The sequence below is a fragment of the Panthera tigris genome, chromosome C1, assembly GCF_018350195.1.
Source record: "Panthera tigris isolate Pti1 chromosome C1, P.tigris_Pti1_mat1.1, whole genome shotgun sequence".
In the NCBI taxonomy this organism is placed as follows: Eukaryota; Metazoa; Chordata; class Mammalia; order Carnivora; family Felidae; genus Panthera; species Panthera tigris.
Genome location: NC_056667.1, coordinates 57,590,894 through 57,617,973, shown reverse-complemented (window position 1 = coordinate 57,617,973; position 27,080 = coordinate 57,590,894). Strand labels below are relative to the sequence as shown.

The window sequence follows — 27,080 nt, the reverse complement described above, 5'->3', positions numbered from 1 at the left end:
AGTGTCTCCATCAGAGTAGACATTCTTGATCTGTGTGCCAATGAGGGGCAGAAATTGACTGAGGACGGCATTAACAGCCAATGAAAAGACAAGTTAGGAAACACACTATGTTTTCTAAATATTTAAATTTTGGTGAAGATATTAAATAGATTTTTATGATTTATAGTAAAATGTTTTTTTCTGGCTTCCTTCATCTAGTCATTTTGGCAAACTCAAATACTTTTCACTTAATATTTGAATGTATAAATCTAATTTCTTCATTTTCTTTCATCTGAGTACACTTTCTCTTCAGTTCACCTGGTGAAATATATTTCAGTACTACTTTTTAAGCAAGCAATTTTATTAGTAATATGTGTGCAGCCATCTTTAGGATTAAAAACAAATTAATGTTGATTTGTCATCCTCTTTAAAACTGCCTTTTTCATATTGAAAGTGGTAGCCCAATGGAAGACCCGGAAGTGACTGGGATTGTTAGATGTTTATATAATTAACAGTTCTAATTAACGGGGACGCATGTATTTTACAGGTTTCACTGAGTGATAAATCAGCACGATGTAAATATTAGCATGTTATACTGATTTCGAGTATTCCTTGCCAAAAATCCACTCATATTTTGAAATTACTATGCCTAGATGACTTATGTCTGAAGGTGGAAATTATCATAAGGGAGATTTTGTGACAATGTATTATAAGCCATGTAAGTTGGTTTTTAAAAGTTGTCCATTAATGTCTATTTGGCTTGCAAATCTGTAAGAATTCTACCAGTATTTTTCAGTGCTTGTTCTTTGCACCTCTGATCCTTCTCATTCCCCTTAATTGTGTCTTACTGATCCACCAGATATAGACAGCTGCCTCAGGAAAAAGATCTCAATAAAAATCAAAGACCAAGAGGTGAGTCTATTGGAGTCATCATGAATTCCACTCCTTTGTTGTTGTCAATCTTCTTTTTTTAAAGGCACACCTTTAACTTTTTGGGGGAGGAGTGGGGTTGGTGAGGGGCAGTTAATACAAACCAGATTCCAAATTCAGGCAGCAAAAGCAGTTATTCCAAAAAAAGTCAATACTCAAATTAATGTATTATTGGTTTTGGTCACATATGGAATAAATTAGATTTTTTAACCCCCTTAAGTAGTTAGTGATTTTATTCAATCTAAAAAAAAAATGCTTCTTTTCATTATTACCTGCCTTTTCTCAGTATGCAGCATGGCAGTACAAGTGACAATGAGGTGCTTTGGCACATCACATTTCTTTTCCATTTGGTCAGGGATCCCTTTTCACTTTTTCTCACTTCCTATGGAAGAGGAAGGATTAAAGCATTGGCCCGGGACAACGTTGTCACATCAGGAGTGGCAGAGGTGTTTACTACGATCCTCTCAGCTTTGTGCCTCAGAAGCATCTCCTGAAACCCTGGGTTTGATGTGGAAACCTGACATAAGAAGAGACTTGGGAAGTCCTCTATCTGGCTCTTCTCTCACCTCTCCTGTTAAAGATTAAACAAAACTGATGGGATGACTTGAGATGCTTCATTGCCACCAAACTATACCCATGAGTTTGTTTTTCCTTTACATGATCTTGTGAGGCCAGTGGCGGGGTGGGGGGCATCTATCTTGATTCATGACGATCACTCTATACTAGGAGCTGGAAACAGTGGTACCATGGTTTGGTGTGAGTGTTTGACAAAGAAAATTAGGCTCTGAAAGACATTTCTCATCAGAAACTGTCAATATATTAAAATGCATTTAAAAGTTACTTCTGGGAAACATATTAAATAGGCCAATCATTTAATCATTTGCTAAATGTCAAACCCTATAAAATCATGGTATAATGTCACCCTGACATAAAGCAACATCAAAATTAGTGCATCATCTATAAAGTGAAGTATCATTTGCCTTCAAGTGACAAATTCTATTGCCAAAAAATACCACTGTACTTCTAATAAGTGACACTCATTTTAATAGACCCTACAAAAATACAGTATTTTCAATGTCCCCATAAAACAGTTAACTTACAAATATTACTCTCAGAGCTTTGGTGACATCAATATGTGATACTATTGTGAAAATCCTTATAGAGTACTTGAAACGCTAGCATATAAACTAAATTCATTATATATATATATAATATATATAATGTGGAACTATGAGGGGGAACATGCATACAACCAACTCTGGGAAATTATTCTGGAATTTCAAATGAACATTTTAATCAAATTAATGACTAATATATAAAAGAAATATTTTTAAAGGATTATAAAATGAATTTTGATCATTTATAGAGGAAAACAATTCTAATGTAAAAAATAACTAATTCTATATTAACTATGCTTGTCTTTCTCTCCAGTAAGACAGACTCAGGATTTTATATACTTTGAAAATTTTTTGGAAAAAAAGTATTTTCTCTATTTTTGCCCACAAAAACAGGCACTGAAATTAATATTACAGGTAGACCACAGCTCTGAGAAATTATATTTGCAGTTTCATATTTAAATACTAAAGTTTTTTAATCATCCACCATAACTTTCTAACAACAGTCTTTCTTAATGATAAATTTTATCAATCTCCAAAACTCATTTAAAATGATTTAAAAGTAGCAAATTAGATAAAGCAACACACAAATAAATTCCACATTTACAAGTAAAGAAATCACAGGGGCTACATTTTATAATCAACATAAATTTGAAAGAAAGAAAGCAATATCTTTCCTGCCACCCATCATTCACTGCTTAAATTTGTGGTGAAAAAGATTTATCTATAATGACCTTTAGTCTGTATCTTAACTCTGTGTGTATTGTAATTAGCTAAAGGCATTGAACAAATTAGTTTGTCCTATTTTTATTCAGGTCCCAGAGATAAATGGCTAATTTATGAAATATTTCACTCTGTGTCATGAGAATTTAGCAAATGAATATGGAACCAAATATAAACACTTTATACCATATGTACAGTTACTTTCATAAGGCATTATCATGTAATTTTTATTGAAAAAGATTCAATATAGTAAAGTCTTATTTTAAGATATAGTTTCTTTCTCAATCCGAGATGTTTAGTTTATGAAAATATTATTTTTCTCTATATTCTTTTTGTATATATGCCAACATATACCTGTGCTAGAAATATTTTATGGGAATTACAATTCTTTATATTTGTATTTTCTATATAAAGGCATATACAACTTTGAGGCAGTGTTTCTGATGGAGAGCAGAATTCGTAAAGAGCTTGTATGTGCTTCCGTGCTCTGAAATTATATGAAATCCACTTCGAGAAGAAACTTATTTGATTAAAAAAACAAACCAAAAACAAAAACAGAACTGCACCAATGCACAGCCAGAGGCTGACAATTAAAACTAATACATAACCACATGAACATCATATTTATATAGTTAACATTTTTAAGGATGATCAGTGCTAACATATAGTATTATACATTTGGCACTAATGTTTGCCATTGGTCCAGCAATTGGCAAAATTTGTTTCTATGTATAAATTTTTTTTTTGAACATTAGGTCTGGCTAGACGTATCTTCACTATTTATAAAAAATATTTAGACAGTAAGCTCACGTTGAATAACTAGGTCTACTGTGTTCTGGAAACTCTTCAGTAGTAATACAGCTTTTTCATGTTCCATATGTACAAAACTATGTCCATTTGCCTGTAAACACACAAATAAAACAGGGCAATCAATGCAAGATACTTGTATGTCACTTCACCATTGTTTCTCATCATAAGAGTCAAGGGAGTATTGGGCAACCACAAGTTATCAGTTTTTAAAATTCACAGAATTGTAACTATGGAAACAACGAATTAATTTCATCCAGATTGACTCAATTTATTAATTCAACAAATACATTTATGAAGCATCCAGTATGTCCTATCTAGGACTGTCCTGGCCACTGTGCTAATCATGGAGATACACTGGTGAATAAGAGCTAGATGTGTTTGAAATATGGTACTTGTTCTGTGGTTGTTCTTTTGATTTGCTTGTTTTTTGCAGGAACTTAGTTGAGATGTTTTGGAAGTGCCCACAGGACCATTGCCTTCTTGCCATTTAATTTCTGATAGAATAAATCCATCAGCAAGGTCGAATATTTCACTCATGACACATGATTGTGCACTTATAGTATTATTAAATCTTATTTTGCCTTACTGAAAAGTTCTTAGTTTATATATTTTTATACGAAAGAGATCATTTTTATTTCTCCCATTGCTAAATGCAAGTATATTCATTATTTATACCAGTGGTTTTCAAGGATGCCATCTAATATACCTAAGAGATCGATCCCTCAGAGGTAAAGCATTGACATTAGTAACAGTGAAGATGCTTGCCATCTTCTAGTTAAGAATCATCAATCTATGCATTCAAAATCCATTTTTGAAAGTTTATTTATTTATTTTGAAGGAGTGTGCAAGAGTGGGGGAGGGGCAGAGAGAGGGAGAGACAGAATCCCAAGCAGGGGCTCCACACTGTCAGTGTGTAGCCCAATGTGGGGCTCTATCCTCTGAACGCTGAGATCATGACCTAAGTCGAAATCAAGAGTCAGATGCTTAACTTACTGAGCCACCCAGGCCGCCCCCCCAAGTCCACTGTAAACATAATTAGCCTAAGGTTTCAATTTTGGGATTCCAACTGACTATTATTTAACATTTCAAAAATTTTCTGCAGTGACTGCTCATGGTTCTTTTTTCTTTTTTTAATTTTTCTTCTCTACATTAAATTACAGATTCTCTTGATTGGAATGATTTTTATTATTAATATATACAAAAGTGGATCCCATAAACCTTCACTGTCATGACGGACAAAATAAAACCCAATCTTACTGGAATTTGGTAGGAATAAATCTTGGAAACTTAATAGGTAACAATTATGTAACTGTTTTCCTTATAGGCTGGGACGCCACTGATTTGGAAGAGTCAGCCAAATTGACTACTTGGCAAAATATGGACAATAGAGCCAGTTAATTGGTTGAGTTTTTCAATTTTCAATTTGCTGAAGTTAATTTTGGGAATCCATTGCCTTTTTTGTTTTATTTTTTAAATGCTTTCTTAAAATATGATTAATATTTCACATAACCACTCAAGATATTTCACTGCTTTTGACTTTTTAAAATTTATAAGAGGGGGTACCTGGATGGCTCAGTTGGGTAAGCCTCCCACTTTGATTTCAGCTCAGGTTATGATCTATCTCACTGTTCTGAAATGGAGCCCCATGTTGGCTCTGCGCTGACAGCAGGGAGCCTGCTTGGGATTCTCTTTCTCCTCTCTCTCTCTGCTTCTCCCCTGCTCATCTTCTCTCTCTCCCTCTCAAAATAAATAAATAACACTTAAAAAAATAAATAAGATTGAAAACAGCAGCTTTCTAGCATTACTGGATAGTCTTTATATCATAGATGAAAATCGTGGGACACAATATATGCTATCACTAGTTTGTTAAAATTGGTTGGCCAATGATGTGATAAAGAAGAAAGTCCTAAAATATTGCATTTTTTAAACCAAAGTACATCTAACAAATAAGGAAAATACTAGGACACAAAAAATGTAAATCCATGAAAACCCATATAACTAGAAGTTTAAATTTATTTTGAATTAAAGAATCTCCCCCTCTCTCCCTCCCTCCCTCCTTCCTTCCCTCATTCTCTCTTTCCTTACTCTTTTCATCTCTCTCTCTCTCTCTCTCTCTCTATATATATATATATATAAATATAAATAAATCTGTACATATCATCTATCTATATCTCCTTTAACATGTATAACAACATTTAGTTAATTGAAATGCCTATCAAGGTTGGCATTGGCTGTTGCAGTGGCAGGAAACAGTAATTGGGTAGAACTTTGGGTTTGTTACACAGCCCAAATTTCTTGCTTTAAGTTATAGTTAAAAGCAGACAACTGGGTTCTGTGTGATGTTATTTCTGGTTAGACGGTGATGTGGAATAGAGAGAGCACAGCATATGGTACATTCTTTTTATTCTCAATCTGTATCTGACATGAGGAAAATAGCAAACTTGGGTGAAAGGTATGTTTATTTTTGAGGAATAATCTAACTACCTTAATGCTTCAGTTTGACCAAAAGGCATACCTTAATTGTGAATTAAATTTAACTTTATTTATTTATTTACTTATCTTCAGTAAGCTCTATGTCCAATATGGGGTTGGAACTCACAACCCTCAGATCAAGAATCACGTGTTCTACGGAATGAGCCAGCCAGGTGCCTCTAAATTTAACTTTAACCATGGAGTCCTTGAATGTTAAATATTGTTAATAACTTTGTGAGTGCTCAGATTTCCTCTATGAGAAGACTCAGAACCTGGAATTGGAATGAACTCAAACCCACCAAGAATTTTCAGAGCATTGTTTGAAATTTAAATATCTTGGTGTTTCAGGGAAAACGAATGTTTCGGAATTTGGAGGCCATCAATGGTATATTGTCCACCATTAGACTTCACCGTTCCTGGTTTTAGCAACTACTAGTCTCAAAATAATGTCAATTTTGAGCCTCCTGGTGCTTACCACAGGCTGTGTTCTTATACTGACTGTACAGAAAGAGGAGGCAGAGTAAATCCACCCATATACACCCCAGCCCAGTGCTTTGCCTGGTCTGTGTTGGGAATGGGGGGACATAGATTGAGGTTTTGAATCTGACTTGTTCCCTATTCTCCAGGCAAAGAATAGAAATGGAGAGAGCTGAGGCTGTAGCTTTGAGACATAGCAACTGGGCAGGGAGGGATTGTGGCTGGCTCTTAAAAAAAAAAAAAAAAAAAAAAAATATATATATATATATATATATATATATATATATATATATATATATATATATAAATTTTAAGGGCATAAGTGACACAGAACCCAGATAGCAAATTAATCATAGCTGTTAATTTTTAGTGATACTTTTATCAAAAGTTCTTCAAAAAAGGTTGCTCTGTTTCTACCATTTTTTCAATCAAACATCAATCTTTACGTGTTAACTGTGCCCAAGGCATTGTGCTTGGCACTGGGGATAGGAAGTAAGAAAGAGATGACACAGGGACGCTCCCATCAAAGATATGACTATATGGAAGGGGAATTTAGCCATGGACACAACTAAAAACAATGTAGAAAATGCCTTACCTGTAGTAAGGACTCAGCAGTTGCTGAATTGAATTAATATCAGAAGAGATAAATAATGTACTAGAGTAGCTCAGTGGAAGGAAAAGAGAGAGGTTAAATTTCCAGAGAAGTTGTTTCTCTGAGGTACATGAGAAGTTTCCCTGGTAGTCACATCTGGCAAGAATGTGATTAGTGAAGGGCCACAATCAATGTCTTGTCTCAAGGCTGGGGTTCTCTCCAGCCTTAGACACATGAACAATTGGCTCTTTCAAGTAAATTTTTCAACAATCTATGCAGGGAAAAGAGTTTTTATATGATCCAGGTATGTAATCATTTTAATGAGAATTTAAAAATAAAAATACCAGTGAGTTGAGATCTTAGGCTTTAGCATAAGAAGCAACCATAAGATTAAACTAATGTGGAGGGGCTTGATAGGATGTGGGGTTAGTTCATAGATTCCTTTCTTCAAAATGAAGAGAGATAGTTCAGTATGTGAAACATTTAAACAGAACTTTTCTGGAGAGACAGAGAGAGGGAATGAGAGAGAGAAAAAGCGAGAGTGAGAGCAAGCATGATCTAAGCTAATCCTGTTATTTTATAAATGAAAGAGTTATATCTCAGAGAGACCAGCTAAGTGACTGAGGCCACACAGCCAGGGCTGAATGATCTGATACCATAATATTTCTTCTCATTATTTTTCTCAATACTTCACTGAAATAATAAGATTACAATTGCTTCCATAGATTTGAGCTGGCATTTCACTGATTATGCTAAAATAATGAACATTTTCCCCTTGAAATTATTGCTATATCACCTCCTGACATAATTTTGTTCTTCACTGCAAAACCTAACTTCTCATTCAGATTCCTATCAGGATTAACTTAATTCATTCTAAAAATACTGGTAGAAATAACATTTAATCCTAAATTAGCATCTCCAGAAATGCTGAATCTCTCATTCTTATTATAGTATTAACTCTGGCTTAATTGGGTTCTTGTAGCCATATGTGAGCTTTCGCTCTCAAAAGTGGAAAGACTAAGTCAGGCTATCTGCTAGGACAGTGCCAGGAAACTTGAGGGGAAATGGATTAAAAAAGGAGAAAAATTTTAGGGTAGAATCTATAAATTTGGCATCTCATTGAACATGGGTATAAGAAACAAGAATCAAACTGTGATACAATTAATGAAAAATGGAAATGAAAATGGAGTTTGAGGCCATGGCAATGTGTGCAAGGGAAACATTGATCATATATTTAGAAACAAAAGAGTAGAGTTCAGGAAGGAGGTCAGAATGGCAGTATCAGCAACAGAGGTTAAGTTTTACTGCAGTTTGGTATTCACCACATGGAAGGCTGAGAGATTTATCAGAAAATAAGTTTAAAAGGGAACACTGTGAAAGAAGGAAAATCTAACCAGGGGAGTATGAGGGGGCTGCAGCTTGGGACATGGAGAGCAGAGCTGAGAGATAGTGTTTGCTGTTGACCTTGGCATCTAAGAAAACCTGTCTGAATTAAGGACGGGGAAGGTAAAGCAGAGCCTAATCCTTCCTGCCCAGGGATGGCAGAACTAAAGAACAGAGATTCCCATGGGACCGATGCACGACGGGGAGAGAATAGGAAAGCTGGGTTCCTGAGAGATCCCGGGAGGAGAATAACTGGGAAGAGTTGTCATGAAGGGGGATCAAGGTACTGTGCTCATAAAGTAGCAGGAAATCCAGGAAAGTAAAATCTTTTCCAGTGGCCCCAGTGAACCCTAGTTTTCTGCAGCAGAGTAAAAAGCAGGGAAAAGGAATAGCTAGATGAAGTCTGGCCTTGTATCTGGGTCTGTTTCCAAAAAACAGGCTTCAAGATGTTCCGAATCGCAGTCCGGGTTCTAATTCAAGGCTAGAAAGATCCCATGTATAAATGAGCTTTTAATATCACTTTAAATATCAGCTGTTAGTTTTCATGCTTTGTAAGTGAAAAATGAGAGTTATGTAGTTGGAAACTCAAATACAGGGCTGATTTTCCAGAAGGAAATAAGCAGATTGATAACTTAGATCACCGAGTTAAATAAACACTAGGACTCTACGTGCAATGTTAGTACCCAGACATGTTTTGGATCTAAAACCCAAGCTTTGGTGAGCCTCAAGAGGACTGTTCAAAATGCCACAACTAAGGACTGCCTGGGAATGGGTTCAAAATACCAGGAGGACTCTGAACGATCAGAAAGCACATTATTTTAGAAAGTTTATTAAAGATTAAATGAGTTAATATATGTCAGGTGCTTAGGCCTGGCAAACTATAAATCAATCGAATGTTAGCTACTGCTATTAATATTACGTCACTATTATTTTCTTGAATTTTCATGGAGTCACAAATAGAAGGACAAAATGTCAGAGGAACTTTTCTTTTTTCTTGTTAACCCTAATTTTATTTATTTATTTATTTATTTATTTATTTATTTATTTATATATTTTTAGTGTTTATTTATCTTTGAGACAGAGACAGAGCATGAACAGGGGAGGGTCAGAGAGAGAGGGAGACACAGAATCCGAAACAGGCTCCAGGCTCTGAGCTGTCAGCACAGAGCCCGATGGGGGGCTCGAACTCACGGACCGCGAGATCATGACCTGAGCTGAAGTTGGACGCTTAGCCGACTGAGCCACCCAGGCGCCCCACCCTAATTTTTTTAAAGATGAAAATGTGAGGAGGATTGGAGACAGTACATGAAATATCCAAGCTCAGAGTGCTAGTGACTAGGTGGGAATTTATGTCACAGATGTCAACTCTGCATCTTGGCATAATTCATCCCATTGGATGTTGTGAAGTTGGTAATGACTGTTTTAGGTTCATTACATGAGTTCAATATTTAATATTAATTGAACCATTTCTTGATATGGAACATTATGTTAGACCTGATGCTGGGGGATACAATGATGGAAAGGGTTGGAAGAGGGGTTTGAATATTTATGGTTGTCTTACGTATCTGACTAGAAAAAGAGCTGAGGAAATAAAGGACAGTACTATGCAATATTAATTGCAAGGTATAAATCCAATGATGCTTTGAAAGTGATGCATAGAACCTACATTTGTGCATTTCATAATTTGGATATACATAATGGAAATGCAAAAGATGGTTGGAAGACTATATGTTAAATTAATGAAATTTTTATTTATTAGAGAAATTTTAATGTTTATTTATTTATTTTGAGAGAGAGAGCGAGAGAGAGAGAGAGCGAGAGAGAGAGAGAGCGAGAGAGAGAGAGAGAGAGCGTGTGTGCATAAGTGCGGGAGGGGCAGAGAGAAGGAGAGAAAGAAGCCCAAGCAGGCTCTGTGCTGCCAGTGTGGAGCCCAATGTGGGGCTCTAACCTACAAGCTGAGGGCACACCACTGGCCCGTCTCGCCCGCCACGCCGGGGAGGTGGGGCATGAGCTCACGTGTTAGGACCCGAAAGATGGTGAACTATGCTTGGGCAGGGCGAAGCCAGAGGAAACTCTGGCTGGATCATGACCTGAGTTGAAATTCAGAGTTGGATGCTTAACTGAGCCACCCAAGTGCCCCAGCTAAATTAACAAAATTTTAAAATACATTGCCACATTTGGCCACATACATGTTTATATAAACACAGTGTCTATTGTGGATTATAATAAAATGTGTGCACTTTAGAGGAAATAGCAATTTTATGAAAAAATGAGAAATGAAATGGCTTATTAAGTTAAAATAAAGTTAATAAAAAAAAATTTAGGAATGAAAAGATATTCTGAAAATTTTATGCTTCCAGAATATATGGCTAATGGATTTCTGGCTTTAGCTGATTTGAAAGTATAAAGGAACATTTTACTGTATAATCGTTATATTGTTTCCAGAAGATAGCCTACCTTTTAAAAATTCCATTTGATATCTGTGCCATAAAATGATTTTTAATTGCCCCTTTGCATGATTTAGATATGGAAAGATGGAGGGTTAATGAAAAACAATATTTACAATAACAACAAAAAGTAGAGTTTTGTAATTATGGTAATCAATTTACTATAAAACATACTTGGTTTCTGGATTTCATCCTTTTTTTCCTTCCAAGATCTATCTTTGATTTCCTTCTGGTAAATGCTTTGTTAAATGGATAAATTATGGATGTTTACACTATAGAACTTCTACAGAGGATTCTGTAATTCAAGATTCAGGAATTTTGTTGTACCCTTATTATTCAAAGCTTTAAATTTAAAAACTAATTGCTAAGGAGTCTTGGCCGAAAGGTAGGCGGTATTATCCAATAAGACGGAGAGCATGACTCTTTTAGGATACAAAAGAGAAATGGAATTAGAGACTCAGATGTGTGATTTTTGTTGATTGAAACTCACCTTCAAGGACAAATATTTAAAGGGTCAGCATAGATGCAGTTTTAATTAAATTTTTTTTTTAATGTTTATTTTTGAGAGAGAGACAGAGAGACAGAGAGAGACAGAAAAGTGTGAGCAGCGGAGGGGCAGAGAGAGAGGGAGACACAGAATCTGAAGCAGGCTCCAGGCTCTGAGATGTCAGCACAGAGCCCAACATGGGATTTGAACTTGGAAACCATGAGATCATGACCTGAGCCAAAGTCGAATGCTTAACAGACTGAGCCACCCAGTCACCCCATATGCATGTATTTCATATATTAGATATACATTAGTACATTAATATCTTTGAATGCCTAGGCTCTTGGAATGAGGGAAAACTTAAAAAAAAAATACAGCAACCATATTAGAGTTATAAGGGCAAGCCTTCATGGTGTTTAATCCTGACAGCCAGACATTATGAGAAACAGTAGAAATCTTAAATAATTATAATTATGTTTCACATTAGCTACCTGGAATTAATTCTCATTTCAAAATTTTAATCTGATAGAGTGCTCTCATTAAATATTGGCACATATTTGGAATTGAATATACTGCATAATCAATACTACACTGACTTTATGCCAAGTCATTTGGAAACTTTTCCTTTCTATCAAAAATCTGAACTATAGATCCTAAATTCTGGGAGAGTTCCTATGAAAAGTTTACACAGAGCTTTTTAAATGTGAGAAGTCTGAAGTCTTAATGGCTTTTACTTTAGTATTAAAAACTCTTTATAGAATAAAACATAGATAAGAATTTCTCTTCTATCTGAAGTGCACACATGTATTGCTGCTTGAATATTTCATGAATTCAGGCTCAAAAAAGACATGTTAAGATAGAATAGACTCAACTAAACTAAATACTTTGTCAATTTTTGGTTTACAAATTTGGGCATGGAGGGCACCTGGGTGGCTCTGTTGGTTAAGTGTCTACTATTGATTTTGGCTCAGGTCATGGTCTCATGGTTTTTGAATTCAAGCCCTGCATTGGGTTCTGTGCTGACAGTGTGGAGCCTACTTGGGATTCTGCCCCCTCCCCCTCAAAATAAATAAATAAACTTAAGAAAATTTTTTAACAAAAAAAAAAGTTTAAAAAATTTGGGCATGGAACTGATAATAGTCATCTTGAAGACATTTACTTATTTATCTGATTTTAGAATGCTGTTTTCTTCTTATCAAACATCTTAAATGAGCATCTCTAACAAATGGGTTCCCTACCTTGGTTTGCAGAGCAGTTCCCTGATAAGATAGATGTTATTTATTTTAAAAGAAATAGAAACTGCGAAGTGAACCGAACTGCAAAATCAACCTCTCATTTTCAGGGGCTCATTGTAGCCATGTTGGTTTCCATTTGGTAAAACATTTTCTCTTAAAAGAAGACAGACTGGGAGCTGATTTTATTAAATGTTTAAAGTCCCCTTCTATCTATCCTCTCTTCCTTCTTCGTTTTCTGCTCAGGTAATTTTGGGCATGTCTGCTTCCTGGGCTAAGTTGTATGAAGCTAGGGACTTAGTTACATTCTTTATTACATTGTTCACATTGCTTGGCACAATACTTTGTACCCAGTGGGCGTTTAATACATATTTTCCAAATATATAAATAGCAAATGTGATGAATATGATGCTATCAGTAAAATTTGTTGCAGTAAAGCCAGTATTGTATAATGGAAGAAGGTCAAATAAGTTATTTAACCTCTGTCAACAGTAGATACCTTGCAGGGTTGTCTTGTGATATAAAAGATACAATAGAGGTACTTAATTGTTATTTTTATTTCAGCCAAATTATGGAAGTTAAAGGCAGACTAATGAGCTTAACTTGTTTTTGTTGGTTTACCTGTTTTCCTTATCTCTTATTTTTTTGATGTGCAATAAGTATTTACTCAATCTTTTATTAGCTGACTGTACTGAACTTCATAAATGGAATGAGATATGGAGTGAAACTCTGGCATATAAAATCATAAACAATTTTGAAAATAATTTTTTGTTGTCTTCTAATCAAATTGTATCAAAAAATCTTATTCTTTGAATGTATCACATCATTATAAGCAATAGTTTCTCTAAACACTAAGAATGACATGACATGATTACTGACCCCCTCCCCCACCTTTCCCTCCAGCCTCTCTTATGTTTTTGATTTTCAACCACCAAATAAAATCATAAAGAAAAGCATTAACTCATTTGACCTTGCTGGGAAATGCTTTAGTGAAATTTCCAAATACCTTAAATTTATTTTTTTTGAGTCTCATACTTCCTTTTAACCATAATGAAAATTTCTCACTCTACTTTTTGTAGCCTTTTTGGGAGAAATTTTTAAAAATTCAGAGACATGAATATACTCTAACCCATTCTGAATGACTCATGATGATAATTATGAACATGAACTCTCTGTGGGATAAAGCTGTGGGTCCAGTTAGATGCTTCTATAAGTAACATTTCCTAAAGTGTGTTCTGTGGAGGTAGTTAATTGATGTTGTTATTAAGAGGGATGTATGGTTAAATATGTTGGGAAATATAAGTTTGAAAGATTTTTCAGGGTCTGAAATGCTTAATACATTGTGAAATACTGAAGCAAGGGATAGAATCTGAGGTGACTCAGATAATTTAAGGGATGCCATTGGGAAACACCTTATAGTCTATACTTAATGACTCTGCTGTACTTTTTGAATTTTGTTTCTGTCTTTTAAAAGAAGTTTCTCTCCTTTCCTGCACAGTGAAACTGTCAGCTATGACTTCCTGCTTCTGACGATGTGCCTGGATCCACAGGGTTTCTCCTTGGTGGTCTGGAAAGGTAGGTAAAAGATTCCAAGTATCCAAGTATGAAATCGGGTTTTATGAGTAAAAGGCATGATATTTAGTGCATGGGCTTTGTGACATTAATTATGGCTTCTCAGAAGCACTTTGTTTTGAGGTTGTTGAAGAAATATGCTAAGCTAAGTAAGATAACACTGTTAGCAGCTAACCACACCTACTGGTCCTTCAAAGATGTATAAAACTTCCATTCAGACAAGGAAGGTTTGATCCGGTGGTCAGATACAGATACAACAGTATATATCTGTATATGACAGATTCAGGCATCTGCGGACATTTCATTTAGACTTTTGGGAAGTCTAAACTTTTTTTCTCGCATTCTGAGCCTTAAAAGCTGTATCTCACCACCTCCTCCCCATTCTAAGCCCCCTTCGTGTTTCAGTTCTCCAACTCAGTACAAAACCTTAAAATTCTAGGATTTTCTTTCTTTAAGCCTGCAGTTTCTCTCTCCAGTACTCTCTCTTTGAACTCCACACTCATTCTGAATTGAGTCTCTCACCTCTGCTCCTTAACAGTGTTGCCAGGTTAGCCCACAGCTATTCCTCCTGCTACTTATACTCCTTTCTCCTCCCTGTTAAGCTTGGGGTAACTCCTGCTCACTCTCTTTCTCTCTCTCTATTTTTTTTTTTTTTTGATAGAGAGAAAGAGACAGAGAGAGAGAGAGAGAGAGAGAGAAAACCACGCAAGCTCCATGCTGCTAGCACAGAGCCTGATGCGGAGCTCCATCTCATGAACTGTGAGATCAGATGCTTAACTGACTGAGCCATCCAAGGCACCCAACTCCTGCTCAATCAAGAGTAAATTCTCTTGATAAGACACTCCAAGTCAAACAACCTACTGACAGCTAGCTGAAACTTGATAGACTTGTTTGTTGAGAGTGGGGTCTTGAATTGTCTATATGAATTGTACAACCAGAGTTTCTTATGACTAGAAAACAAGGGGGAAATATCTTATTTTTTTGAATTATCATATCTTTTGATTATTTTATTTTGGTATCTTAGAGATATAGCCATAGACCAGGAATATATTTTGGGAAACTCTTAAAATTATGGTAAGGTAGAAGAGAGTATGAAATGATCTGCAATTATGTATCATATTAGTATACCTTATATGAGAAAAATCTGTTTTGATGACTGGTAAAATTTGGATGTCATTAATAAGTATTTATAAATCATTTAATTTCTTTTCTCCTGCCAAAGTTAGGCACTTGTGTGTGGACTAGGGGTGGACAGACAAATGAAGAGAATATTTTGACTACGGTCATATAGTAGAATATTATACTTATAAATATAATATGTAATATAATATGTAATATACTTCCTTAAATGAGCATTATGCTATAACTGTGAACCATGTTAACTATCAAGTACAATGTATTATTTTCTCTAGTCTATTCATTTTTCAACAGAATAACTATAATTAATAGATTTTCTATAGTTAAAATTTTTTTAATGTTTTTATTTTTGATAGAGAGAGAGAGAGAGAGAGAGACAGAGCACAAACAGGGGAGGAGCAGAGAGAGAGGGAGACACAGAATCCGAGGCAGGCTCCAGGCTCTGAGCTGTCAGCACAGAGCCCAACGTTGGTCTCTAACCCACAAACCGCGAGGTCATGACCTGAGCCAAAGTTGGATGCTTAACCAACTAAGCCACCCAGAGACCCCTACATTTTCTACATTTTAACATATTTTACATTTAAAATGTATAATAAGTTAGATTGAATTTTTTTTTTAACTGGAAAGAACGTTACAAAAAAAAAGAAACTATGATGTTAAACCAACAAAATCACTACTTCAAAAATGGTCAAATATTGGCAAATTCACATGGTTCAATCTAATAATTTTTTTGTGATGAATGTGCTTTTATTGTTCTCTCTCACTCCTGTAGGATTTGACTTTATGTAGGAAGATGAGGCCGGGAGGGTTCAAGTCTCCCAGCATGGCGCTAGCTTCTCATCCAACAGGGTCATAAAGCAACATGACTCACTAAACACAGTAGGTAATTTGAATATGCTCATTAATTATAGTGTATTTATTCTGGGAAAATGAACAGTGAAATGTCGGAAACATCATGCAAAAATATTTTAATTAAGATCATCCTCTAATGCACACCTCTTCATGTAATTCCTATGACATGTTCCTGATCCCATAGCAGAGTAAGAAGAGAATAGTGGGTAAAATAAGTTCTAGACAAAGAAAGGGACAGCTCTTATATAATAAATTTGGGGTTTGGTGGAGATTTAGGAAAGGTATATCTTTTTTGCTACTTAATATCTCTTTTGTTATTTGCTATTGGGTTAGATCAAACCCAATAACTCCCATCACTTAGGGAGCTCATTTGTTGATTTTTGTTTATTTCTTTGTTCCTTTTACCTTGATTTTCTAGGCTGTTACATTGGTAACAAGGCTTGTAAATAAATTTGCTCCAGTAAGGAGCAAAGATCCTCCTATTTCTTTCTGAAAGTATAACCCACGTCTGCTTTTTAACTAGTATGAGTAAAACTGTGAATATAGTAATTCATTTGATTAAGGTCTATGTGCATTTTTCTTTTGCTGAAAATGAATTTTGATTTTATTGTACTTGATACAAATGAGTTCCAAAGCAAAAAATAAAATGTTACATCTTTCATAGTCATTTGTGGAGAGAAGAGCTAACCCGGGTGCAGCTCTTCTGCAGATTTTTGGCTTTTAACAGATTGGGTTTATGATTCCTTCCTACTTCTTGCATTAGGAAATGATTCCTTAGTGCACTTTGCTGTTGCTATATACCTCTTAAGGACTAGAAATACTAAACTCCCATGTTCCTACATATAAGCCTTCTAGAATTGCACAGCTAGAAAAGAGTATTCTAACCCTGAGACTAGACACTAACTGATTTCTCATTTCCCTTATTCAGTATATCTGTATTCATCTATACTGATTATCCATCTATCTACCATCATCATCTATCACCTACCTATAGATACATGGATGTGTAACATTTTAGCATGTAACATAAACATATATTATGCATTATATCTGGATTCTCCTGAATCCAGCGAGAAAAATCTTTCTTTTGCTACCTCTGTTATGAATGAAGACAACTCTTCGCCTTATCTCAAGTTATGGAAGACTTCTCTAAGCAGCCTGGCATTCCAAAGATCAGAGATCTGAGATTAACTGCCTACATTTTTTTCAGGCTCAGATAGTCAAAATAATTGTTTGAAATTCAGTAGAGAAAAAAACAAACAAACAAACAAAACAAAACTAGCCCTTTCCTTTGCTAAACAGTAGCACTTACCAAGTGTTAGGAAATTACATTGTTAATTTATTCTTGACTGTTTTTCATCGAAATTTATAAAATCATTGAAGAGTTGAATATTTAAGCTGAGAGGACCTTAGATATAACATAAACCACAGTTCATTCTACACATAATTGTGAGTCCCATAGATATGATATAAAATGCTTAAGATCAAAGGGCTAGTTAGGAAATCCAAAAATATAGAACTTACAGAACAAAATGGCAAAAATAAATTTAGATTATTTTATGTGTCTATTTTGTTTCAATATTTTAACTCTAGAGATCAACTGCTGGCTTGGTCTTCTGCCTGCATGGACTGGACTCAAACCTGTTGGATGCTGTTTCTTTTTTTTTTTTTTTTTTAATGTTTTTATTTATTTTTGAGACAGAGAGAGGCAGAGCATGAGCAGGGGAGGGGCAGAGAGAGAGGGAGACACAGAATCCGAAGCAGGCTCCAGGCTCCGAGCTGTCAGCACAGAGCCCGACGCGGGGCTCGAACTCACGGACTGTGAGATCATGACCTGAGCCGAAGCTGGACGCTCAACCGACTGAGCCACCCAGGCGCCCCTGTTGGATGCTGTTTCTACTGTGACAATGCTACAGCTCGGAGCAACCCATAGTCTTTTCAGAGAACTATGATTTTTGAAAACTTGAGTTTTCATGATCCTGCTAGTTAGTTTAAAATATTTCTGAGCAGGGACCTGGTTGGCTCACTCATTTAAGCGCCCAACTTCGGCTCAGGTCATGATATCAAGGTTTGTGAGTTCCAGCTCTTCATCAGGCTCTGTGCTTTCAGCGCGGAGCCTGCTTTGGATCCCATCTCCCTCTCTCTCTGCTCCTCCCTCACTCAAGCTCTCTCTCAAAAATAAGTAAACATTAAAAAAAATATTTCTGGGGTACTTGGGTGGCACAATTGGTTAAGCATCTGACTTTTGATCTCTGCTCAGGTCAAGATCTCACAGTTGGTGAGTTCGAGTCCCACGTCGGGTTCTGCACTGATCGTGTGGAGCCTGCTTGGGATTCTGTCTTTCCTTCTCTCTGCCCCTCCCCTGCTTGTGCTTTCTCTCTCTCTCTCAAAATAAATAAACTTAAAAAATAAAAAATATTTCTGGGAATAAAATATTAAAATATATGTATATATAGTTATATAGGGTTTATACTTTCCTATAACTTTTTGAAAGTGTTTGGTAAATAGAAGATCTCCTCAGAGCTGAGTTGTATTGGGCCCTTGCATTGTTGTAAATGTTTTCAGAGCCAATCTAGAAGGATCCTTTCTGACATGTCTTTTCTTCCCAGTGTCCTGATAGATTATGTTGAACCATTTCATAATTGCTCCAAATGCTTAAATATCTGTGATGAAAGATACTTCCGCCTAGTGATATAGCGAGAAATTTCTGGGGTCATAAGTCAAAATACTGAAGCTTAAATAAACTGATGATACTTAAGTCCCTTTCTTTGCAATGTAGGAAATAATTAAGCAGAAGTGAATTCAGAAAGAGGAACAAAGAAAGCAAAATGGTTATATCAAGCATTTACTTAGCTGTTTACTGGAGTGACCCTTTTCTGTTCCACAGAGCTTTAAGTTAGAGAAAAAGTCGTTTCTCTTAGACAGTACATTTTAATAAGTCATCTTATATATAGGTACTTGTTCAAGTATCTGAGAAGGGGGAGGAGGGAGATATAACCATGTGTTTCACAGTTTTCAAACAGTAATAAGCTTACTGTTGAGAATTAAATATGGACGAGTCCCTTCTTCCTCATCCAAAGTCACATAGATACCCTATTTTGGTCCCTCATGACTCATATTTGATAGCTATGCATAGATTCTTATATGTCTCAATTCTTCTTCCATTACCAAATAACAGTATTCATATAAACAAAAATATGCAGACCATCTACTATATGCCAAATCGTGGAATGTAAAGAATTATATGAGATTGAATTTGTTTCTGACTTGCCTCTCAAACCCCCCCCCCAAATAAAGGCAAATAAAAAATGTGAGAAGGACTAATTGCCAATCATTTAATTCAAGTCATTCAACTTAATAACATGGATACATATTTGTTTTATGTTGTCGTTTGAAAACAATGCTTTTTATCTCTCTTACCTGAAGGATCTTATCACCAGGCTGCAGCAGATTGGATGCTGGTCCATCAGGCTGAACCCTAGTAACAAAGATACCCTATAAGTCAGAAGTAACAGAGGTTAGGATTATTATCAAGAACTAGCCCTAGTTAAAAAAAAAAAATTTCATTCACATAGAAACAATGAAAACAGACTAGGAACAGTTTACATATGTAAGCTTCAAAGATTATTACAGCATTTTAACCAAGGTACCACTGTTCAAGTCAAGTTTGAGAGAAGCAACATCTTATTTGGATAACAAAGGTTTATCTTGTTTTTAAAATACACTTATAATTTATAAATTAATCTCATAGCATAGTCTTAATCGCTTTCTTAAATAATTTGAAATATGGTACTAAACCATTCTCCATATAATTCTGAAATTGTCCTAAGGTATTCTTCATTGAAAATGTATTCTATTCGATAGGTTGTAAATTCAGTGTACACTTTAAAAACCTTATCAGAATTACATGTAAATATTGGTTTATTTTAATCAGTATTACTTTGTACGTTACTGGAAATTTTAATATAAAATGTGTATGAACAAATTAAGCATTAAAAAATTCCAAGCATAAAGTTTCTACCCACATAGTTACAAAACCCCTAAATTGATTAATTTAGTTTATAAAAAATCAAAATAATTTTCTTGGTCATGTATATAAAGCAAGCATTATTGAATGTCTACCATATGCTAGGTTTTGATTGCTAGTGTTCTAGTGATACACAGAATATAATTTTTGGCTTCAATGAGCTCACAATATAGTAAAAGTCAAGAAAACAAGAATTATAAAAAAATTAAAAATATAAATAATTTATATAAAAATATGTATTAAAGTATAAAAATTATATCTTAATACAGTTATTATTTTTTTGTTCCTAAGAAGTATTAATAGAAGATAATATTTTAATGTCATTGCCTGTTATTCAGTAAATCATCTTATTTGTTGATTTGTAAACTTGATGACTCTCCCTTAAGCCCATTAGCTTTATATGTGTGTGTGATGGTTTAACAAAAATACCTGAATTGAAATACGTCTTTGTGTGTTTTTATTTAGCATTTCAGATCTTTATGAATTATTCATTTAAAGCATTTGAATGGTTTTTATCTTTCTGATTTTAAGCAGTTTTCCTTCCCATTTAAAGATGGAACTACAGGGGCACCTGGGTGGCTCAGTTGGTTGGGCAGCTGACTTTGGCTCAGGTCATGATCTCACAGTTTGTGAGTTCAAGCCCCGCGTCGGGCTCTGTGCTGGCAGCTTGGAGCCTGGAGCCTACCTCGGATTCTGTGTCTCCCTCTCTCTCTCTACCCCTCCCCTGCTCACACTCTGTGTCTCTCTGTCTCTCAATAATAAACAAATGTTAAAGAAAAAAAATTAAAGATGGAACTACAGTCATCAAGATCTTTAGAAAACTGCATAACTTTTAACCAGTAATTCAACTTCTAGAACTTATCTTAAGGAAGTAATTGGTCAAGTGGCAACATTCATTTACTAATACATTAATCATAGAATTATCTGTAATAATAAAAATACCAACCATACATAAAAGTCTAATAACAGGGAATTGATTAAATTACAGTAAACTCATACAGTAGTATGATATGTGGTCATTAAAAATGAAGTCCTAAATGGCAGGTATAGAAGTTCACTAGTGCTTAGTGAAACAAGCGGGCAATAAAACATTATACTGTGTGATGCTATTCTTATGCTATGATACTGTCTTTGCTGAAACATGTTTATATACATATTTATGTGGGAAATATCTGGAAGGATATATTCCTAAACATTAACAGTGGTTGTTACTGGGTAATGACACTTCATATATATATATAATGTATATTTTTTTCCTTTTTTGCCTCTGTGTGTTTTCTAATTTTTCTATAATGATTATGTCCTACATGTAACATTAAGAAAATAATAACAAACTTAAAAAAATAGGTTAATAATGTCACTGTTCAGAGTGACAGAGTGCTCAGCTTCAGTTGTACAGATGGTCAATTCAAAAGGAATAAGAAAACTGGTTGAAAAGGACAGTAAAATAAGGCATGATGGTTAATCCACCCGACCAGTGAATGGCACTGGTCATGAAAATAAATATAATTTTTACCGCCCTGTACACATTGGGCATATAGCACTCATGCCATCAGTCCAGGACACTGTATGTGCAATTGGTCCCTCTGGTAGTCCCCCTCTTTGCCATCAGGGTCTCTGTGCAACAGGCAGATTGTCACTGTTACCCAAAATAAGCCACTACATCTCTGGGTGCCAGAGGTGAAGTTTTGAATATTACTTTATCCCAGCAAAGTCTGGGCTCCTAGTTAATTTTGATTGCCTTTCTTCAGCTTATTCTATGGGAGCCAATTTTAATAATGTTTGCATGAATCCAGACCATAAGAGCTAAATTATGGGTATTGTATCTGCAATGTTGGGAGGAATAGTAATGCTCCACAACCTGACTGCTGAAAGAATACAATTGTAATGTACGTGACAGGTTTAATTTCATCCATCACAAAGCTCTGTGGGATTCAATCGCTGTTCTGAAGACTTGCTTTGAAGCTTACTCTTATGGTGGCCTGAGTCTTCCAAAGCATTTATTGCTGCTTTCTAAAGCTTTAATATTTCTTTTTTTAAATCATTTTATTTTTTCCCTTTTTCAAAAATTAAAAAGAATTGTCTATATTTATTTATTTTTGAGAGACAGAGAGAGATAGAGCATAAGTTGGGGAGGGACAGAGAGAGAGGGAGACCCAGAATCTGAAGCAGGCTCCAGGCTCTGAGCTGTCAGCACAGAGCCCGAGGCGGGGCTCGAACTCACAAACTGTGAGATCATGACCTGAGCCAAAGTCAGATGCTTAACCGACGGAGCCACCCAGGTGCCCCTCCCTTTTAAAACATTTAAATCAACATTAGTTTCTTAGTTGATGAAGTTTATTGATCGACTAAACTCTACCCCTGAAACCATTACTACACTGCATGTTAACTGTTAGTGCCCACTGGTATAGTATTTTTTTTTCCCTTTACATGTACAAACATGTCTGATCAGGCTGCATACTGCCACATTAGTTGAAACAGATAGCAATGAGTGTTATCTTTGATACTGCTCTGTGGCATTCATTATTTGTGTAAGTGGAATGTTTCCAAAAAGATTGCCTGCAAAGGCCAGTGCCCTGATTTTTCACTCTATTTATGTACATAAATACAGCCATAGGAAAAACAAATAACTCTGAACCCATTTTGTGGCCTCTGCTATGATGAATATTGATGACTTTGATGCAGTTTTGGGAAATCTCATTAAGTAATGTGTCATTCATCTTTTCAACAAATTCATTTTATCTGAGACTTCAAAGAATACTTTGGCATTGATGACAGAATTTGGTAAGGAATCAAACTATTTGTATTCTAAATGTTAGAGTAATAACTTCCTACTGTTTGGTAAAACCATCATGTACTTATCAAAGATCCATATCATGGCATTATCTATTTTATAACTCTGCTGCAAGATTTAAAGTATGTCCAGTTTCTTTTCTTTCTTTTTTTTTTTTTAGTTTACTTATTCATTTTGATAGAGGCAGAGAGTGCAAGCAGAGGGGGGAATGTAGAGAGAGGAGAGGGAGAGAGAATCCCATGTAGGCTCTGTACTGTTAGCACGGAGCCCCACATGGGTTCGGACTCAATGAAACTTGGTTGAAATCAAGAGTTGGACTCTTAACTGACTGAGCCACCTGGGTGCCCCAAGTATGTTTAGCTTCTTGTAATATTTGGTTGAGTGATAAATGTGGGACAAACTATCATGTAATACATTCAAAACAAGCGAAACAACCTATATACCTAAGGTTATAGCAAGACCATTTTGCCCAAGGAAGGAAAATGCCTCAGTAACTCTTTTTCAACAAGGTTGTATATATTAGTATTTTTGCTGCTGCTGTCAAGTTAACACAAACTTAGTGGCTTAAAATATCACAATTTTATTATCTTACAGCTCTGTAGGTTAGAAGTCCAAAACAGGTCTTAATGGGGCTAAGACAAAGGTTTTGGCACAACTGCATTATTTTCTGGAATATCTAGGGGAGAAGCTGTTTCCTTGCCTTTTCCAGCTTCTAGTAAATGAACACATTTCTTGGCACATTGTCCCGTTTTCCATCCTCAAAGTCAGCAATTGTTCATCTCTCTGACCATTTATCTATGTTCATAATGTCCCTCTGACTACAGCCAAGGAAGATTCTCTCACCTACATGATTAGACTGGGCCCACCTGGATCCAGGATAATCTCCTTACCTCAAGGTCCAGAATTTAAACTCACCTGCAAAGTCCCTTTGCCATGTAATGTAACATATTTACAGGTTCTAGGAATTAGGATGTGGCTATCTTTAGGGGGCCATTTTTTTTTTCTGCCTTCCCCATAGTGTAAGAAGTGAGTAAGAGCATAGCTCTAGAGTTAGCCTATGTTTACCATTCATTAATTGGTGACTTTGGGCAAGTTAATTAACTTTTGTGTACTTAACTTTTCCTCATCAGTAAAATGGGCATGGTAATGGCACATACCTCATAGTTATTAGATTGAGTAAATACATGCAAACATACTTAGAATAGTGCATGGCACTCAGTGTAGCATCAATAAATGTTATTATAATTATTGAAAGTCTGAAATCTGAGCTACAATCCAAGGTCTTTATAGCCAGTAAAACCCATATTGAGAGTTTCTGAGTCTCCAATTGTACTAGATTGATTGTCTGAAAATTCTTCTTTACCCTCAATTGGGAGTATATTAAAAGGCCAACATTTGTTATCTTTCTCTTGAATGCCCATCAGATAAAAGGATTTGCATCTCCTGTTTAGAGAAGAGGACAGGAAGAGAGCTGGGAAGTCTCTGCTATCTCATCTGTGGTTTCCTAGTGGTGGCTCTCAGTGATAATGGCTCCAATTATTGTTCACTCTCAGTAGTGGACATGGGTGCCAACTAGAGGGCTTTCTGATGGTTCTTAGTAACTTTCAGGTGCTACTTCCTTTCATAGCTCCAAGTCAGGAGTGTTAGCTCTTTGTAGTAATAGCTGTTAGGGTCTAGTTACTGGCTTATGGCATTTCTGAGAGTGTTGTTCTAATGTCTAATATCTCCTGACCAGCATAATGACTTTCCCCTCTAGACAGCATCTCACAACAGAGCCACAAAATATGTGCTGCAGCCCTTTCTGAAGAATATATGTTTGCTTTCCTCAGACACCAATATCTGGGTGTGCTTGAGTCAGACACAGCCTCCCTGGACTCATGCATCACAGAGGGACCCGCACAAGTTTGAACCAGAGCTAATCTAGAGAGGGCTGGCCAGATGCTACTAATAGGTGAACCTGTTGCCATTTCATTTTTCTTCCCCATTTTTTTAAAAATCACTCTTTGTGCAAGTCATAAATCGTTTTTTTTCTAAAAGTACCCAGACTGGGTTTTTAAAAAAGTTTTACTTTTCACAAGTAATTTTGAAAAGTCACGAGTATGGGAAGTTCTTCATGGAGTTAAAATCAGACCTTGTCTCACTGGTTACCTAGTCTATATACCTCTGGACATAAACTTTAATAGACTCAGAAAGTTAGTCTACAAGGTGAACATTGAACGTTCTAACTTTAGAAGAGAAAGGAACTTTATATGGCTTTTTAATGATGAAGGTGAATGACTGTGACAGTCTCAGTGATTGTAAATGTAGACCCCAAAATAGAACTTGTCTTAAGGGAACTGTAACTTCAATTTATGAAATATGTTTTTCTTTAAAATTCTGAAAAATCTTGGCTCTAGCTGACAGTAAGAAATTGGTTTCTAGGAAGGCCATATCTCAAATAAAAATTGCATACTATTAACATTACAATTCAGAACACCTTGGTTAAATATTATAGAATATACTATTTTATGCTCTCATATACTTAAGATACTTCAAAAAGTATTTTTGGAGGAAAAAGTGACTCAGAGCAAACACAGCTATAGATTCAATAGCTTTTAAAGTTTTTTTGTTTTTGTTTTTTTTTTTTGCAAAAAAAGGGCAAATAATTTTTTTTCATGGGTTGGGCCAAGTTAATATGAAGCTGGGATGTGGCTCATAGAAACAGCATTACACATATAAAATAGACTAAATTTAACCCCTGTGATTAGTGGAAGACGTGCCACATCAAGGATAAAGGTATTATTATCAATAGTTTTCCTCAGTATGAATCAGGAGTGTGATCATAAAATATTTTAAGACTAACTGCTGAGTATCAAATCTTTGGCTTTGAACAATTTGCTACCTTAACAACTGAGGAATCTATATGTACCAAGACAAGAAATGTATACCATGGTCATTAGAAACTGAAGGAGAGTGGGAAGGGTGAGAGGAAGAAAAAGAGGCATTAGCAGCTGAATATGATGCTTCAGTGTATGAATGAACTTAAGTCAACAAAACAGTGAAATATAAAATCCATAAAAGATAAACAGAAATCATTGTTTAGAAGCCTAGAAAACTTGAGCCTCAAAAAAACAGAGATATAAATATGCTACAACTGACCAAAGTCCACTAAAAATTTCACGAAAATATTCTGCACAGATGTTTAAAGGAACACCAAACTCCTTTTCACAAGTTTTTAAATAAACATTAAAAAGGAAATCACTTGCCTTCATTTGTAAAAAAATTACTAATAATTCATTAGAGCAACACAGAGACAGGTAAAACCCATAGAAATTAACTACATGATTACAGACATCATGGTGGCACTATAATGGAGAGGAAGAACTACACATTGTTTGCTCTTTAGACTTGTATCCTTCTTTGAGGTCATTTTAAGGGTTTGTTTAGCAGCCAAAAATTTTTTAAAAATCTGTATTATATATACTAAATATACATAAATACCACTATAGATGGTATATAAATATATATTCTAAATATATATGTTTAGTAGCCAAATAACATATATATATATATACATAATATACATAGCTATTTATATTATAGCCATATATATATATATTTTTCAAGATACTGCTTTTCCGATTTGCTAAAAGCATCCAAAATAACTTATTTATTCCCCATTATTTGAGATTCCTTAAGAAATGACAAATTAACTACTAGAATCTTTTTATGGTTTGATGCTGATCATCATGAAGTATTCTTTTCTGAATATATGGGTTAAAATTATATTTGGCTTTAATTACCTTATAATTATAATTTTACTCTTAAAAAATTTTTTTTTTAGTTTTTATTTTTGAGAGAGACAGTGTCTGAGCAGGGGAGGGACAGAGAGAGAGGGAGACACAGAATCCGAAGCAGGTTCCAAGGCTCTGAGCTGTCAGCACAGAGCCTGACGTGGGGCTCGAACTCACGAGCTGTGAGATCATGACCTGAGCCAAACTTGGTCGCCCAACTGACTGAGCCACCCAAGCACCCCTAATTTTCCATTTATTAATTGTTCCAGTATTCCAAT

General features: G+C 35.4%; 1 protein-coding gene and 1 non-coding gene across 2 annotated transcripts in view; one reads left to right on the top strand and one right to left on the bottom strand.

Annotated features, from left to right (window-relative positions):
- Positions 1-3,540: 3,540 nt before the first annotated feature.
- LRRC7 (leucine rich repeat containing 7) overlaps positions 3,541-27,080 on the bottom strand; it is a 556,339-nt gene continuing 532,799 nt past the window's right edge. The window contains exons 26-27 of the mRNA XM_042996209.1: positions 19,629-19,703; positions 3,541-3,648 (exon numbers count right to left, since the gene is read on the bottom strand). Coding sequence (XP_042852143.1) covers positions 3,541-3,648; positions 19,629-19,703 — 183 coding nt within the window. The remainder of the gene's footprint in view (positions 3,649-19,628; positions 19,704-27,080) is intronic.
- LOC122241761 lies at positions 6,488-6,617 on the top strand. Its single transcript, XR_006221984.1, has one exon. It is a non-coding gene; the product is annotated as a small nucleolar RNA SNORA51 (small nucleolar RNA).